Raw genomic sequence first — 19,319 nt, forward strand, 5'->3', positions numbered from 1 at the left:
TAGACATGCACCGATACCGGTTTTTCGGTATCGAGTACCAATAGCGATATTGATACCGATACTGGTACTTCCGCTAGTATGCAGCCGGCTTCCCGGGCAACCAGGAAGCTGGGTGGCGTGTCATTACCCGCCGCCTGGCGTCTTGATTGTCTGGGAAGCAGGCTCCATGCTGTTTGGCTGGCTCCGGGAAGCCGGCTTTTCAGCCAATCAGCATCGAGCCGGCTGCTTGGCCGGCTCTATGTTGATTGGCTGGGAAGCTGGCTTCCCGGCCAATCAGATAGCCGGGAGGCTGGTCATTACCCGCCGCACCGGCTTACTGATTGGCAGGGAAGCCAGCTCCATGTTCCCTCTTGGCATTGCCGATCAGAGGGAGATTTGCTCTGAAGTTCCAGTATCGATGGTAAGTTTCAGAGCATTTGGGGCGAGTAAGAGGACTCGCCCAAATACTGTGCATCGGCATCAGTACATCCCTAGTTATAACCCTTGTCAGCTTTTTTTGCCATTAGTGTCCCATTGGGGAGATTTCTCTTCACTTACTGTCCAATAGCCTTAACAGGAACTCAAAATCCCTCCAAAGTGAGGGAAATTCTTGGTGGTCAGCAGAGTCACTACAACTTGTGTCTCTAAGATTTCTCTATTCCTGTTTTGACAACCCAAAATTTGAGATTTTCTTTCGCTTTCAGGGATAACATTCACCATGCAACATACAGGAACACAGACAGCGATACAAATCTGACAGGTGTTCTAATCCCTCTCCACTCATTCAAAACTAAAAAAAAATGTTTTGCACTTCAACTCTAGTTATAAAAAATGGGAAATCCAAATGTGAATGATGGCAAATGTTACCTCATCAGGTTAATGGTCATTATAACCCCAGTGAATGATGGTGAACAATCCAATGGTTAAAGGAGAATTATGGGGTTAGTGTTTTTCCCCATAGTTCTCCTAAGGGAAACAGGAGGACACAAACTAGCGTCCTCCCATCACCCAAAGCTCAGTATACCGTGAGCTACAGCTTGCGGTATACTGAGATGCCGCAGCAGAAACGGATCCCGACAATTATGTCTGGATCCACCCAGCTGCGTGAGTGACAGCTGGCTCTGCCTATCTAGAGGCAGAGCCAGCTGTACCCGTACCCGTCTGTTCCGCCAGTCAGCTCTGGAGGATTGGACAGGGGAGGGGGGAATCCAGTCACTCCCCTGTCACGGCCCTCTGGCGTGACAGGATCGGGAGGTAAGCGAACGCCGGTATATGTTCGCTCACCTCCCGATCTACTGAGCCGACCTGTGACAGTTTCATTGTCACAGGTCGGCTAGAACTATGAGGTGAGTGAAAATCACTCATCTCATAGTTCTCCTTTAATGATGGGTGAAATGCTCATTCACAGCGTTGCTATTAGAACACATAGGATTAGATTGCAAGTATTTATTTCCTATGCTCAACAGCTCCATCTAAAGGCCATAATGCAGTGTTCGTTCCCAATACATTCAACCTAAGAAGAAAATATACTAAGAACATTTGTTTTTGCCATTATTTGCACAAAACAACAAATGTGTACGGGTAGTTGTAGGGGTGAATGGCCCTGCAAATTGTTTATAAATAGACCCCTAGGTGTTTAAATGAACACAGGGCCAAGTCAAATATTCTCCTTTAGTAAATTGCATACATGCTTCCTATATCTCTCTCTTCAAGCATCTATTTTTTTTTAGGCTTATGTTATTGCAAAAAAAATGAATGCAAATTCTGTCTACAATTTCAGTGTTTAGTCAGCACTGTTGGGTTGAATAATACACTCATCTATCATATCTTTTTTTAAAGTCTTTATGGGTGCATGGAGACATAAGAGGTGTTGGCAGGTACAATCTGAGTGTGCTGTGGAACCTCTGACAGCTGACACTGTCACAGATCCAATTCAAGTCATGTATGACTACCATTAATTACTCTCACCGTTGATGACCCACTGTATGCTTGTGAGGCCATCTTTGTTTATAAGTGCACAATTAAATCCTTACAGTGATTAGTGGATGATCAGAGATCAGGAAACAGAATAAGCATTAAGAAGACAAAGTTAATCTTCTTTTTACTCAAGGATCACATGATCCACAGCATTTCCCTTAACAAGTACTGTAAGTGTTATTATTACTAGAAATTACTTCCAGATCGTTTCTTGACCGACACTAGTCCTAAATAAATGATATTTTCATTCAGCATGATGAATTGATGTATGCCTGAAGGCATCAATTCAGCCTGTCCAATCTCATTGCCAGTGTCATTGATAAAAGGACATGTAAAAATAGCTCAAGTCTTCCAAAAGGTCACATTTTTGGAAATTGTTTATATACATTTTAACCTAACACCATATATACCTGCTGCTAATTAACACTTCACTATTTCAATACAGTAAATCAGGGGTAGGCAACGTTGGCATTCCAGCTGTTGGGGTACTGCAAGTCCCATGAGACATTGCAAGACTCTGACACCCGCAGGCATGACACACAGTCCCGCAGTGCTGAATGGTCCTTTACTATTACTCAGCGCTGTGGGGCAGTGTGTTAGTGATGCCGGTGCCCTATATGTTTATTAGCAGCCGGCAGCTCTATCACCCTGCCCTGTAGTGCCGATTGTTTATTCATAATAGTAAACCAACAGTCAGGTTCCCAGATAGCAATGATAACTTGCCACAAACTCGTGACAGGGTTAAATTGTATTTCTTGTTACCTTGCTGCACACATTCCTGGCAAGTTGTAGACTTGCAGAACACTTGCAGCACAAGTTCTAGTTGACACTTTTTGAATTTGTAGCAAATTTGCTTGGCAAGTCTACAGCAAGAGTCCAGCAGGTCTTACCAAGAGCTCTGCAAGTGAACAGCACTTTTGCAAAGCACGTTGATCTGGAGACTTGCAATGCAGACTTGCTGTAATTGTGCAACAAAATTGTGAAGCTTGGCAAGTCTGCAATACTGTGGCAAGTAATTTTTAAACTCGTAGCTCAATTGCTTGCTATCTGGGTTAGAGAGAAGGCAGGAACTGAGTGCTGGCTGTACCTCGCCAGACAGTAATGCCCATATATTGGGCTTTAGACTGGGGTAGAGCTACAGCCAGGATTAACATAAATAAAAAGATGCTTTTAATCCAATCGGGATGGGACAAAATGCTTGATGCACTTGGTCCCCTGCGAATTAAATAAAAGTTTAAACGTTTTCGTGAGAGTTTTTCTTTAAGATGCATTAGCTGTAAAGCAAATACAATTAACAACATGTTAAAGAACACCTATTAATTAAATATTAAAAAACACAAGGGCTGGCGGCTACTTACCTTATCATATAAAAGTCTGACTAGCTCTGGCCACAGCTGAGCCAGGGTGTGGGCTGGTAAGAATTCTCAAACCTCTTATCCTCGTCTCTATGGGCACCTTCTACCGGAGAAAGATATAGATTCCCATAAACATAGCTCCAGAGTTTCTAAGATTAAAAAGAGAGACACCTTTCAACACAAACGATGTAGGCAACAGACACATTCCTGCCATACCTCCAGTTATGCAGATTACAAAGAATGAATATGTAAAAGTTTATACTGATTTAAAACAACAAATGCACTTTATTTATTACAGGTATTTGATATAGCACTAGCAACTTACGCAGCATGTTTATATATTGCACATTAATGTCAGTCCCTGCCCTCAAGGGCCAATTCACAGGGCTACATACAGGGCCAATTCACCTTCCAGCATGTCTTTGGAGTGTGGGAGGAAACTCACCCAAGGATGGGGAGAACATGCAAACTCCTTGCAGATAGTGTCCTGACGGGATTCAAACCAGGGACCCCAGTGCTGCACGGCAGACGTGCAAACCACTAAGTCACTGTATAATTTAGAAGTAATCCCTACATTACCTAGATTGGTTTGGTTTATTTCTTTTACACTCTCTGACTCTTTTCTAGGTCCTCCATCACTTTTCTCTTTGTATGTTTCTTTATCCTCTGATATTTTATAATGGATCTTGCTGTAGCACAAGTGATTTTTAAGAGGGCTGTAGGGAGCACAAATAAGGAATCATGGATTTGTAAAGGAGCTGTAATAGCTGTGATCTCTAGCAGCCTCTAGAGCCACTGGAGTTGGGCCTCATTCACACCAGAGTGACAGCGTTTCAGCACGTTTTCTGTGCGATTTTTGGAAGGGCGCTTTTTCTTGTTTTATGTGCGATTCAGTGCTGAAGCACGATGAAAAACGACCCAAAAATGTGCTGCTCAGCACGTTTCCATTGAAGTCTATATGGAAAACGCGTTGATCAGTGCTGGAAAAGTAGCTCAGGGAGCAGTTCGGGCAACAGGCGGATTGAAAGCGCGTTTGCATTAACGGGCCCTATAGGAATGAATGGCTTTTTAAATGTTAGCATTTCAGTGCGGAGAAATCAGTGCAATGAAAACGTCCTAGTGTGAACAGGGCCTTACTTTGTCCCAAAGCAGGATCCTGCCATGACTGTACACTGATCTGTGCAAGAGTTGCTCATTGTACTAACAGGGCCCATTTACATGGGAATGTATGCCATCTTCTGAGATTTCTGCGGCAAAAACCCACAGATTCTTGCGGTAGGTGTCCCCGCTCAGATGTGGCCACTGTACCTATTGAAGAAAAAGACAAGGGTGACAGTGGCCGCATCTGTCAGTCTGCATGTAATTGAACATGGTATGATTACATGAGGTTTGGGATAGATGTTTGTGACTGGACGCAGGATAGATGCATCCATTAATCCATAGGTTCTTGTCCTAGAACAGGGCATGTGAATGTAGCGTTACAAAAAAAAATGTGCTGACAGGCAGGGAGAAACATCTCAGAAGAGATTCACAGCCTCTCCTGTCAGAAAGCACCTACCTGTCAGCACTTTGTAGGGCTCATTCCCACAAATATAGAAGCACATGGGCATACAGTAGTGTTAATATACCCGTATTTGTGGCGTCCAGGAGCCCCCGCTGCAGCGTGTTTGTGTCTATATTTTTATATGGACGTGCAAGCGTAGGTCCCTGAACACAAAACCTTCACAGGACTTTCGTCCAGTTTTGTCAGTACTTTACATGTACATACTCGCTTCCAGTATACTTTGTCCATACAATCCTCATCAATGCTATGCCTGATGAAGGGATCCTGTGTGGCCCTGAAAGCGCTTGTTTACTTGACATAGTTCTAAATAAATGAACGATTGGTGATCCTTAAAGGAGAGCTATGAGGCGAGTGATTTTCACTCAGCCTCATAGTTCGAGCCGACGTGTGACAATGAAACTGTCACAGGTCGGCTCAATAGATCGGTAAGTGAGCAAACACATACCGTCGATCGCTCACTTCTCAATCCTGTCCCTGCAGAGAGCCGTGACTGTCACTCATGGCTCCATGCAGGGATTCCCCCCCTCCCCGCTCCGATCCCCCAGCGCTGACTGGAGGAACGAACGGGGGAGGGGGCGGGTACAGCTGGCTCTGCCTCTAGATAGGCAGAGCCAGCTGTCAATCACGCAGCTGGGTGGATCTCGACAGTAATGTCGGGATCCGTCCCGGTTGCGGCAGTCTTAGTATAACGCGAGCAGTAGCTCGTGGTATACTGGGCTTTGGGTCACGAGAGGATGCTAGTATATGTCCTCCCGTGACCCTGAGGAGAACTATGGGGAAAAACACTTACCCCATAGTTCTCCTTTAAAGGATTTTGGTGTGCTGTTGACATTTCTCACACAAGTTGCAGCAAGCTGCGCCATCCCCAGTCATTCCAAGCACCCTTCCCTGACAACTGGGACATCCAGTAAGGAGTGCGACAAGCCTTTTCTAGCTTTCATACAGTCCTATGGACACAAATACACAAGGGGCTCCTGGATGCAACAAATACAGGTGTATTTTCCACTGTATGCCCATAAGCCTGTATTTGCATCTGCGGAAATGAGTTCTTACAAAAACGACTTTACTTCCACATCTTCAACACATAAACAACGCACCTGTTAATGCAATGCATAGTGATTGGGATTGTTTTAATGGGAAGAAATTAATTATCTTTTTTGGTGACTACCCAATCAAGCCAAACTTTGTCCTCTGTCAGTAGTTTTTGATTGACAGGTCATTTGAATTGGTAGGTCCATTGTTTATCATTACAGGTATGGCCATGATAAGATGAATTGAATAGGGAAAGGTCTATAGCAGTAGCAGTACTGGCAAATAATAAGAGCTGACAGCTGTGATCTGTGGATACAAGTTTGCTGGATGGTAACATGTGTAACACTTCTAGTTGTAGCCATGAAGGGTGGTGATCTGGCAGCTACGCTGTGTCCCCGTGTGGAATGCTTTCCTGTCTGGCAGCAGGGACATGCCCAGTGCTTGTGTGCTCCGGTGTTCTATCGAAAGTTCCAACTCCTCGAGATCTCCCGGCGGCACTGATGGGGTTAAGCGGAGAGATTCCCGGATTGGTCAGGCTGACTCTGTGGGCGCTAGTGATTCCCGAGTCACGTAGAATTCCAGCTCTGCCCCCAGCACAGCATTGGGGGAGCCGCACTCTTCCTAGCACGTCATTTCCTCAGCTGGGATTTGCTTCCTGCTAGAATTAAAAAAGAAACCGCAGACCTTAGAAGAGAGAGGAAATAAATATCAGGTGAGAGGCGGAGTACAGTGTACACTGAGGGGGGACTAGGCAGCGTACTGTAATACATATAGGAGAGGAACAAGCAGGAGGAGAGAGAGCACTGTGTATATTGCAGAGTGGAGGAGGCAGCACGATGTGTGTGTATAATATATATATATATATATATATATATAAACAAACACATGCATATATACTGTTCTGCCTTAACATTATGACCACTGACAGGTGAAGTGAATAGCTTGTCACAATGACACCTGGGAGTAGGTGGCATATATTAGCAGCAAGTGAACATTTTGTCCCTGAAGTTGATGTGTTGGAAGCAGAATTTCTTTTAAAGTGTAAAGATTTGAGATAGGGTCAGAGCAACTCCAGAACTGCAACTCTTGTGGGATGTTCCCGATCCGCAGTGGTCAGGACCTAGTGAAAGCGGTCCAAGGAAGGAAAACTAGTGACAGGGTCATGGGCGGCCAAGGCTCAGTGATGCCCGTGTAGTCCAATCCAATAGGTGAGGTACTCTACCTCCAATTCCTGAGACCGTTATTGCTGGTCTTGATAGGAAGGTGTCTGAACACACAGTGGTCACTATGTTTGCCTGAGGAAGGAACCGTATTGGATTACGAAACGTCGCCACACATTGTGTAACCACTGTATGGATATCAATAAAGAAGATTTGATTTCCTGACCCTCAGTGCCAGTGAATTTTTCGTTTTGTATCTGAACACACAGTGCAGTGCATCTTGTTGCGAATGGTGCTGCGTAGCCAAAGGTCAGTCAGGGTGGCGATGCTAACCAGTGCCCATGGCCAAAAGCTTCTACAATGGGCAGGTGAGCATCAGAAATGGCACAATGGTAGAAGGTGGATGAATTATGATTTTTTTAACATCATGTGGATGGCTGGGTGCATGTGAGTCGCTTACCTGGGGAAGAGATGGCATCAGGATTCAGTGTGATGCTTTGAGCAATGTTCTGCTGGGAAACCTTGGGTCCTGCCATTCATGTGGACGTTACATTGACACATACCACCTACGTAAACATTGTTGCTGACCAAGTACACCTCTTCATGGAAACGGTATTCCCTGATGGCAATGACCTCTTTCAGCCGGATAATGCACCCTGCCACACTGCAAAAATGGTCCAAGACTAGTTTGAGGAACACAACAACGAGTTTGAGGTATTTATTACAAGTATTTAGTTTGAGGCATTTACTTTGCTTCTAAATTCTCCAGATCTCAATCCAATCGAGCACCTGTGGGAAATGCTGGAAGAACAAGTCTGATCTATGGAGGCCCCACCTCACAACTTACAGGACTTAAAGGATCTGCTACTGATGGCTTGCTGCCAGATACCACAGCACACCTTCAGAGGTCTAGTGGAGTCCATGCCTCAATGGGTCACGGCTGTTTTGGCTACAAAATGGGAACCCACGCTATTAGGCGTGTTTGTGTGTGTATAATATATAGGCAGGAGGAGAGAGTGCACTCTGTGTATAGGAGAGTGAACCATGGCAGGCAGGAGGATAGAGTGCATGGTATGTATAAAAAATGGAGAAGGGCAGGCAGGAGGAGGGAGTGCATTGTGTGCATAGGAGAGGGAAGCTGGACAGTCAGGAGGAGAGCGTGTACTGTATATAGGAGAGTGGGGTGGACAGGAGGATGGAGTGCACTGTAAATAGAAGAGGGCAGTGGGGCAGGCAGGAGAAGGGAGTGTACTATATATAGGAGAGTGTAATGTGGCAGGCAGGAAGAAGAAGCGCACTGTGTGTAGTAGAGAGTGGCACACAAGAGGAGAGAGCACACTGTATATATGAGAGTGGAATGGAGGAGGAGAGAATGCACTGTATATATAGAAGAATGGAGCGGGGCAGGTTGGAGGAAGCAGCGCACTGTATATAGAAGAGGGGTTCATACTGTACATGTCTTTAACTTGCTGTGTGTGTCCACAGGTGTACCCGGAGCCGCGCACAGAGTCCGAGTGCCTGGGAAACATCAGGGAGTTCCTGAAAGGCTGCAGTGCATTCAACTTGGAAGTAAGTCTGTTTTTCTGCCCTCTTCTCATAGGAACTTAGTTTAGTGACACCGTCTCCAGCTAAGCGCGCAGTTGTTATTTTGGCTTATGTTTGCACATTGTTTCAGACAGACAAGCTGCTCTGTATACTGTATACATTAGTGTTTTTCATTCTTTCATATATCCCATTTAAATTACACAAAAGTGTCATGTGGTGATTGTCATCCAATTTGGCGGATTATGGCAAGACGGAAGGGTATGCCAGAACCTCTGCAGACACCCTCTGGAAAAATGATCTTTGTGACAGGAGAATTGATTGACCAGCTTGGATTTTTCTGGTTTATTGCATTTGTTCCCATAAGTCTGAAGTAAAATGTGCAATTCTGCTGATGTGTTGCCAGGGGCAGCAATCACTCCCTCTAATGGGTGTCAACCCCTCACTGACCCAGAGTGCTGCAGAATCTTGAACGTTGGCAAGGTAATAACAACATTGCAATGTCATGTCCAGCCGTCCAGTGCCATAGATAGAAGAAGGTAAGTGGTCTGTTAATGATCATGCTGCTGGTGAGTTGTCTTCAGCAACGCGATCACTTCTGCCACCAAATTAAGGGCCATGTGATGCAATTTTCTACTTCTGCATAAGCAAACATGCTTTGGCAGTCTTGGGCCTGTCTATGCCGGGCACATGGCTGCATGAATACCTGAACAGTCAGTGACTGCAGCTGATTGGCTTCAATCAGTGTCCGGCTGTGAATGTTCTTCTTGTTTGTCAAGCCACGTGGTTACTAAGGATGGGCTCGGGCGTGTTCACAGCTCCATGGACTGAGCCCGCCAGGAAGCTGACAGCGCGCAGCGTTAATCACAGGTACTGAGACATTTCCCAGGTCCGCAGCTGCAGAGATGGGGAACTGTCTCAGTGCCTGTGATTGGCGCTGTCAGCTTCCTGGCAGGCTCGGCACGTGGAGCTGCGAACACGCCCAAGCCCATCCTTAGTGGTTACGCCGCTTTAAGCAGTCTGAACATTTAGCTGTTATCTCATATGTATATATGTACGGGTGCCCTAAACTTGTGTCAATTAATAGGAGCTTATCATGAGAGGAATAACACGGCTGCTGTTACTGTTCTGAAGGATGTCAGACCTGGACCAAGCATGCAGCAAAGCAGTCAGAGAAATGTTGGCACTTCTTATACTTGCTCTGGGTCAATTGCTCACACAATGGTATAGCCAGCGGAGGAGCATGATAGCTAAAAGATTAACATGGCAGTAAGGGAACTATCATTTTCAGAAGAAGTCAGCAATAGCAGCTTCCATATTTCTGTCATGACAGGTTTCCTTTGTGTTCTGGTGTGTGTGCGTGTATTTATTGGCAGAATTCATTTGGGACGGAGCTAACCGTATTGGTTTGCAGTTGCATATTGCTGCTGAAGTACTTTTGAAGAGTCTTAAGCTCGCGAGAGCTAGCATAGCTGAGCATACTGAGGTGAAAAATGTAATCTTCAGGCAATCGGCTTGCGCGTATAAACCCACGCGTCAAGATGCAAAGTTCATTGAGTTAGCCGATTGGCGAAAGCTAAAGTCTTTAATCTGGCTTCACTCAGCTCCGCGCCTCGCAGGTTCCCTTTGCTCTGCACTGCTTCATGTGTAGTGCGTCACAGGCTTTAGTAGATTTAGCAACTGAATGTGGGCAGTAATGGTCATGAGCATTGTATGATGAAAAAGCACTCCTACGTACACTTTTTAAACAAATACTATAAAAATATCTTCTTCATTTTGAGTTGTTTGCTAAAGAACAGCTGTCACAAGTGAATTGAAGAGGCTTCCAATTCTGATATCTCTTCCTAAGTGTTAGTTGCCTGGCTCTTATGCCATATATTTTGCTTCAAGTCACTGAACTGCAAATTGACAGATACCATGAGTTTCCTAGTTGGCATACATATTTCAGAGCAGTGATTCAAGCTATTGAAATTAGTGAGTCAGCATAACAGCCAGGTAACTAGCATTTTTAGAAGGTCAACAATAATTCTCTCATGACAGGTTTACTTTATGGGAATTCTGATAAAGTAATTGAAAAGGAGCCTTTGTATGGGATCTTTGTCAAAGCATGAATCTATAATCCTACTTCCACTTCCTACCATTGCCTCTGCCTTGGACTAAAGCAGGGATAGGCAACCTAAAGTAGGGGTGTCAGGGTGGGCGCGCAGTGTCATTTTTGGGGTGTGAAGGTGCAGGAATTGAGGCTGATTTGGGGTGTGAAGGTGCAGGAATTGAGGCTAATTTGGGGTGTGAAGGTTCAGGAATTGAGGGTGATTTGGGGTGTGAAGGTGCAGGAATTGAGGCTGATTTGGGGTGTGAAGGTGCAAGAATTGAGGCTGATTTGGGGTGTGAAGGTGCACATATTGGGATAGATCTGATGTCTATGAGGCGCTGTGGTTCATTGACATGCGGGTTGTCTAATACATGTATATTGACATTTGATGTGGAGAAGGTTGTTGACCCCTGGAATGACATAAAGTTCAGATTTCGGGTTCTGGTTTATAGGCAAATTCTCTTCTCTTTTTCCCTGTATGGAGTGGAAGGATCGGCACCATTAGCACACACATATTCTCAACAAAGAATAAAACCTGTTTGGCAACAAAGCCCTTCTGATTGCTATAAACACTCATTACTGTCAAAAGCTTTCTGTGGCTTGGTCCTACATAATGTGAAACCGTGCTCAGACTATGCAAAAATAGGGAGGAGGGCACAGCAAGCAGTGGGCGGGAGCAATAGCCAGCCTGCTAATGGCTATTGCAATCTGAAATGGCCAGTAGCAGGCTGGCTATTGCACACGCCCTCAACCTGCTGTATTTACATTCAGCTGCCGTCTGTGGAATCTTGCCACTGGCAGCTGTAATTCACGGCTGAAGATATTTAAGCGTCATGTGCTTACAATACAATTATTAAATATAAATGATAAAAGGTGAGAAAAAAGTCATTTTCGGTTTCAGCCTGACAAATTCTGCTGCGGGAGGTGCGTTGCAGTGCCGTTTATTACAATGGCACCCCAAACACGCCTCCCGCCCACAGTGTGATCGCCCCCGTAATGCTGCGCGTTTCAGTGCAGTGCGATTGCAAAAAATTATGCCTGCAGTTTTATTTTGAAGTAAACTTTGTTTGTAACACTGAATTTGTGTATTTTACTTTAATAGAAAAAAATTATCGCCCAACTAATCGATTATGAGAATAATCATTAGTTGCAGCCCTACATTGTAGTAATCAGTACTGATCAGTCGGTGTTTGTTCTTCACAGGGAAGAGTTGGTAAATATTTCACATCTTTAACGTTTCGCATATTTACCGATCCTTCGCTCTCCATCCTGAGCCACTCCGCTGCCTTCACGATCTCCATACTGACTATTCCTGGCTGTCAAAGCCGATGATCTCTCCTCCCCGCTTGCACCAGCTACAGCGGTCTATGTCCCCTCCGTTCCCTGCTGGGAGTAGTGGGGTTTGGAGTGGACTGAGTGCAGATCAACTAATCGATAATAAGAATTGTTGACAACAACAGGCGGGGATCTTAGGGGACACAGATTGCAGCATGTAACAGGATCCCAACAGAGAGGAGAAAGCTGCAGAGCAGCCGGAACAGAGCTGATGTCAGGGAGGGGGGTGCTCTCCTCACCCCTGTGTTGCAGGGGTCTGCCCCCTCCGATCCTCCTTAGGAGCAGGGGGGATCAGAGGGGACTGAGTGCAGATCAACTAATCGATAATGAGAATCGTTGACAATGATTCTCATTATTGATTATTATTGACAAAATCGTTTAGTTGTTTCAGCCCTATTTAGCTTCAGTACACATTATGTCAGAAGAACACCGATCAAACAAATATAGTGAGCATTTATTATTCTTAGATGGTGGAACTGCTGACGCTGGCTCTTAGACACATCTGTATCATGTAGTAGATTGTAGGAGGAATAATTTTTTACGTATACTGTATTGTCCAACATCTTTTACCTGTTAGGATTTTTTTTTTTTTGATATTTTGTGTAAAATTTCTGGGGTACAGTTTTGCAGTATATACATTATTACACATTTGTATAGCACTATACTTACTATATCGCATAGTGCTGTTTCATTATTTTGACTATGGTTATACTATACTAGTGGGCAGTGTTGTACACAGAACCTTTGGATTTCTGTCCATGTACTAAAGAAGCTTGCATTCTAATGCCTCCAAGGCAATCACATAGTATTATGCATTTATATACAGTAGCTCCAATACATTTTATTGTTCAGTACATGAAGACTTGAACCATTCGCATCAATCTTTGTACCAATGGAGGTTACACTGGACTGTCGCTTGCTATATCTGACATATTTTAGAGTGCCATATATACAACAATAAATTATCCTTATTAGTTTTAGCACCATAGGAGTGTACGTTGCAGTGTCCAATTAGGTGCATCCTTTTGTTAAATGTATATAGCTCCAACATATTCTGTGGTACCGAGAACATTGAAACATTGACATTATTCTATGAGCTAATGCTGTCTCCATCGTAGTCACATTCGATTAGATGTGTTATAGCTCTGACATATTTCACAGTGTTTAACCATTCATGTGAGTCTCTTTACCAGAGGAGCTTAAACTCTAATTGGTTCATTACAGTTAGATATTTTTATAGCTTTGACATTCTCTGCATCATATACATAGAAAATTGAAGCATTTGCTTTAGCGTCTGCAGAAGAGGGTTCGCTCACTTCTCGATCTTGTCACGGCAGAGAGCCGTGACAGGGGAGGGACTGGATTCCCCCCTCCCCGCTTCAATCCTCCAGCGCTGACTGGCGGAAGGGACGGGGAGGGGGCAGGTACAGCTGGCTCTGCCTCTAGATAGGCAGAGCCAGCTGTCACTCACGCAGCTGGGCGGATCCAGACATAGCTTGCGGTATACTGAGCTTTGGGTGACGGGAGGATGCTAGTTTGTGTCCTCTCGTTACCCCTAGGAGAACTATGGGGAAAAGCCCTAACCCCATAGTTCTCCTTAAAGCCCCACTTCAAGTTGCCATTAAATGTACCCATGCAGTGGGGGATCCCTGCAATGCGTGGGTTAAATGCTCTTTTGGCTAAGTGGGAAAGGAATTGAAATAGTAATTCCTTCCTTTCTCCTCTCCGTGTGACTGGTCCCCTGAGGCTCGGTTTACATCTAGGTAGCACGTTCGTGCATCATGTTTGTGCGTGTTCGTCTACGTTTGTTCTCCGCATTTGTTGTGAAAACCCATTAATTTCAATGGGGTTCTATATGCATGCAAAATGTGCGACAGGCATTTCAGTTTTTTTAATTCCGCGTTTTGTGTGCATTTTAATATGCGCAAATGCGGAGGCAGAACATGCGTACTCTCGGATGCGTTTGGGGGTGCAATTAACTAGTAACACGAGGCAAACGCGTTTTGCGAACGCATGTCAAAACACGCAAAAAATGCCCCAAACGCGTCTATTTTTTAAATGCGTTTGACACGCGTTCCCCCAATGTCCTAGGTGTGAGGCGAGCCTGAAATCACTTCACTTTGAAACCTTTTCTGTGAATAATTGCAAAAATCAATGTTCTTAATATATTTTCTTATCAGGTAGATTGTTTTATGGTGTAATACTGCATTATGGCCACTTGATGGAACTGATGAGCATAGAAAAGAGGTAGTTCCTATGCTCCTCAGCTTCTTCTAGTGGCCATAATGCAGTATTACATCATAATACATTTGACCTGAAAAGTACGTGCCTATATTCGCAAAATGAATGGCCCTGCAAATTGTTTATAAATAGACCACTTAGTGTATGCTGCATAAAAGCAGCTATGTTTGTTGCTTCAGACCAGTAGGGCAGGGGTAGGTGTGTTTATAAGAATTCCATATTGTGAGTTGCATATCATCTGAGATACAAAATATAAAGGAGAAAGGAGGTAGAACACAGTTCCTGCTCCCCTACACCCCCACATATGTGGCCTGGATTTTCACTTCCTTCTCACGGAGAAGCTTGCTTACAACTATCTGCAGCCAGAGCCATCAGGTACACGCAATTTGTGTTTTTCTAAAGATAGGTTTTATGTCATTGTTGCTAATAATTGTCACTGTTAGGTGTTTTAGACTCTCAAAGCATGACAGCTTGCTAATGTGCTCAGTTAACCTTGTGTGACTCATGTGCTTCAGTATTGGATTATTAGATCTCATGCTGGGAAGGCAAAATCAGTCCCTGAAAACATTGTTGATACTTTGATAGATTATGAGACAAACACTTATTACATCCATACCCGATGTGTACAGAGAAGCTCTTTCCAAATATGACAATGATATTAGAGATGTACTTTTATTATGGTGTGTATGGGAGTTCTCATTTACCATCATAGAACAGGTTGCTGCTGTAGAGAGAAGATTAAAGCACAGGTGAAATGACATTATGTGTTTGTATCATATTTACTGTATGTCTTCATAGGAAACCTCTCATAGAAGGAATACTAGAGCTACTAGATTCTTGGCTGCTTTAGTACTTTTTACATAACCTGGAATAATTCTATAGAAGGTGAAATCAGAACATTTGATCTGCATACCTGCCCTGGATCACTGACTGAGAAAGTAATAAAGCCCCAGGGTCAGCATGTAACAAACAATCGGCGTGTTCAGAATAAGTGCAGCATTGGCAATATATGAGCTTACTTTTGCTGAATTAGCTGCACTGCTAAGCTGTATTCAGGGCATTTTTCCCCTACTTTTGATATACATTGCATTAGGGAGCCCTGTCACTTTAATACAAACTCCAGGAAAAATAATTTACACATAGCACTGGGAGTGTAAATTATTAAAAAGTTGGGTGTTGTGTGTGGAGGGCCTCTGCAAAGTATAACAATCTTACCTTGCAGCATACTGTGTCCTGCGCACATAATGCCATTTTCTGGGCAGTGAGGAGAGGGATAGGTGTGTCTCGAGCAGTGAATGCTCTGGTTGCCTAACCCATCTCCTCCTCACTACGGTATTGCCCATTTACAAAATTCAAGGCATTCTGTGATTATTGGATCAATTTCAGGGAAGGGGCGGGAATGTGACATCTCTTCTTATGCAAACACAGAATGACTTTTATTTAAAGCAAAGCATTTTGTGAATGGGCAATAGTGAGGAGAGGGCTGGCGCTGCGACTGGAGCATTTCACTGCTGGAGTTGCACCTCTCACTCCCCTCATTTGAGGAAAGCTAGGCATTGTGTGCAGGAGACGGCATGCTGCAAGGTATGATTTTTGTGCTTTGCAGCAGCATTTGCAATGGTCCTTTTACCACCCCACTGATCACCAATGTAAAGGAGTATTTCACTAATCACCAGTGTAAAGAGACACTTCAATGACCACTAATAGACTACCACTAAAGACTGCCTCCAGGAAAAAAAGAGGTGGACTTTGTGGCAGGCTTACCTACTACATAGTTGTTAAAAGAGGTACCATAGGGACAGAACTCGACTGAACCAAATGGATAAGACCGAGGAACCCAATAATGTTGTCTGGCGCTTCCTTAGGTAGATTTTGTTTTTTGAATAATAATGGACAATAGCAAGCACATGACAGACAATCTCTGCCTTCTTTATGGATAAGAAATCTATGGACATGTAATCATCACACTTATTGGCTTGTTGGGCATCCAATTTACACGGGCATTATCATGGGGTTACCCCTCCTCTGGTGTTCTAAACAGTCATCACTCTTCCCGGGAAGGCTTTCCATAAGATTTAGGAATATGTTTGTGGAATATGTGCCCATTCATCCATTTTTGAGGTCAGGTTCTGAAGGTCTGGCATGCATTCAGTGTCTCAATTCATTAGGGCTACAACAATTAATCGAATAAATAGATAGTAATCGATTTATGAGAATAGTTGGCAACTATTCTCATTATCGGCTAGTTGGTCAGAGAGAGATTTTGTTAATGCAACAATCGACTAGTTGAAAAAATAATAATCGGGCAACTAATCGATTATGAAAATAATCGTTAGCTGCACAGCCCTACAATTCATTCCAAAGGTGTTTAAAAGTGTTGAGGTCAGTGCTATGTGCAGACACCTTGAGTTCCTCCATGCTAAACTCCTCAAACTTTATGGATTTAGCTTTGTGCACAGAGGCACAGTCCTGCTGGGACAGAAAAGGGCCTTTCATGAGAGACCATTCTATTTTCAGTAATTGTCAGTTGACATTGCTTGAATTCATGCACCTGTTAAAAATGGGTATGACTAAAACACATAAACTACCTAACAACTAATATTTGGAGGGTGTCCATGTACATGCATAGAATGTTTGGGATCAAAATCTGGATCGAAGTGAACAAGTTATGTAAGGCGACAACTGAGAAGGAAGAGGGTGAAGCCATATGTGCTGTGGACCATGGTAGTCTAGGAGGCAGATTATGGCTACAGCAATAATGGGAAACTTTTATGATGATCTGTTTTTGTTATTTGGTCTCTACAGTAGAATGTTCCCTCACCCTTCCACTTAGTTGTGAAGTTTGATGTCATTAGTGTTGTCCTTTTGGTAACTTGAGTTGCCTGGCTTGCTATATTCTAAGAGTTTGGGCCAGTGAGGGACGGTACTTCTGTATATGGAAGACATGCTTTGGCTTTTTTTCTAGCAGTCTCAATTCATGTGTTGGCCTAGACAGCTCTTCCTTACTGTGGCAGCTATAGATTGTTTGTGATTTGATTCTAGTATGTGGATTCAGTCTAGAAAGCAGGTTATTTGGGAAGTCCTCTATGTTAATCTTAGATTCATATCCTATTAGATAAGTATTCTGAATCTCCAATTTAAGTGCCCGTGCCAGACTGTCAGTTTCCTTCCAAAATTAGATTAATTTCAAAGTAAAAAAAAATAGTGCATCAAAGAAAAACTTTTTTTTTAACTTTTGGATATTCTTTGTTCATATTAAGGTCATTCATTACATTTGTTCTGGTGGCCACTCTCCCCTGGACTGAAAGTGAGGGAAACATCATTTTAGAAGAGGACACTTTTTCCAGTGACAGTGGTCTTAAAGTGGACCTTTACCCCCTTTCACTAAAAATCACATCAGAATTCAGCTCTACATGCTGATATAAAATCATATTACTTTCATTAGTTAAACCAACATGTTTTTAATTTACTTACAAATACAGTTCATCCACTTCCTGGTCCACTTAGGCACAAATGATGTAATCATGCCCAAGTGATGCATCCTGGAAAGGTTACATTAGCAGAGCATTGCTGGGAAATTTTATCTGTAATCTCAGGATATTTTAGGGAAAGGCATTTTCCTCCCCTGAGGTGATGTGCATGGACACATGTCCTATTCACATGTGCCAGAGTTCCAGGAAGTAAAGGGAGATGGATTCATCTGCCCCTAGTATAAACAGGCCTGTGAGAAGACTGGGGAGGAAAATAAAAACAAGGCATGCAAATAATAAAAAGCCGGCAATTATCTATAAGGATCTGTTTGTAGATTGTCATTACTAAATATTTCTAAAGATGTCTATATTGTTATTTTAAATATATGGGTAAAGGTCCCCTTTAAGAGGTTAATGTAATATATTGCATAGGGCTGCAGCTAACGATTATTTTCATAATCGATTTAATATTGCAGATTACCAGTTCTTAGGGTTGGCTGCATTACTTTTTTTTTTTTTTTTCCTTTTAATTTAATTTTTTACCTGGTGATGTGGCTAGTAAGGGTGGCCATACACTGCTCTATTTTTCTCATTAATGCAGCCATGACACTTTGCTAATCTACAATATATAAAATGTGTGTTTTTGGGTTTATATATGCTTAAGGCCTTGTTCACACCAAATGCAGACCAGATCCGGTCAGGTTTCTGCACATGCACGATGCGGTTTTTTTCCCCCAGGAAGCTAACAAGGTTATGAGGTCATTTCCTTTTACCTCTGACCTTTCATTAGCTGTTCCGATTATTTCCTGCTTCCTTTGACCTTGTTTCACATGTAAAATTGTTGCAACATGGATCCATGGGATGCAGGCATGCTCCTGGTGATGGTTATTATACTGCTATGCCAAAGTGCTGTAAGGAGACGTCGCTTTTAGGTGCACCCACTGATGAGAGAAAGAGATCCAAAGGGCCAGTTTGGGACTCTATATGCAGACCTTTGTGCACACCCAGACAAGTTTTTTTCATACACCCGCATGTCGATATCTAGGTAGGAATGTTTGCATGTGATGTTTTCCTTGTGATGGAATCTATCTCACACTCTCTCTCTATCACTCTCTCTCTATCACTCTCTCTTTAACTCTCTCTCTTTCTCTATAACTCTCTCTCTATAACTCTCTCTCTTTCTCTATAACTCTCTCTCTATAACTCTCTCTCTTTCTCTATAACTCTCTCTCTTTCTCTATAACTCTCTCTCTACTTCTCTAGCAATCTCTCTCTATCACATTGAAGTACTCACCACAGCTCTCCTTATCTGTCAAGGACATATCCTTATATCCTGGGAAAACTCTCCCTGCTATCAAACTCCACTGGTCAGCCTTCTTTCTATTGTTCTTATATTGAAAGTGTCTGCTGTGATATAGCTCAGGGCACTGTTGAACCATACTTATGAATCTCTCTGGGTCACAAAACTGGTCCACCATTTTTCCTTTGCTCTCCAGCTCACAAGGTCACCTTTTCCAAAGACAGGAAGTGACAAAGGAAGATTAGGTCATGACAGGTGACCATAGAGGTTTT

The 19,319-nt window shown here is 43.4% G+C and overlaps 1 protein-coding gene across 7 annotated transcripts in view; it reads left to right on the plus strand.

The window, feature by feature from the left end:
• The window catches only part of ARHGEF7 (Rho guanine nucleotide exchange factor 7), a 137,309-nt gene that overhangs the window by 5,805 nt on the left and 112,185 nt on the right, over window positions 1-19,319 (plus strand). For 5 of the 7 annotated variants that reach the window (XM_018557012.1, XM_018557009.1, XM_018557011.1 and 2 more), the window contains exon 2: window positions 8,553-8,636. The exons of 1 other annotated variant lie outside the window; for it this stretch is intronic. In XM_018557012.1, the coding sequence (XP_018412514.1) occupies window positions 8,553-8,636 (84 nt within the window). Of the gene's footprint in view, window positions 1-6,586; window positions 6,620-8,552; window positions 8,637-19,319 lie in introns of those variants that run through there. One more of the 7 variants, XM_018557017.1, reaches the window with a different exon arrangement.

This window comes from Nanorana parkeri, unplaced genomic scaffold (genome assembly GCF_000935625.1).
Source record: "Nanorana parkeri isolate BGI_ZX_2015 unplaced genomic scaffold, ASM93562v1 scaffold262, whole genome shotgun sequence".
NCBI lineage: Eukaryota > Metazoa > Chordata > Amphibia > Anura > Dicroglossidae > Nanorana > Nanorana parkeri.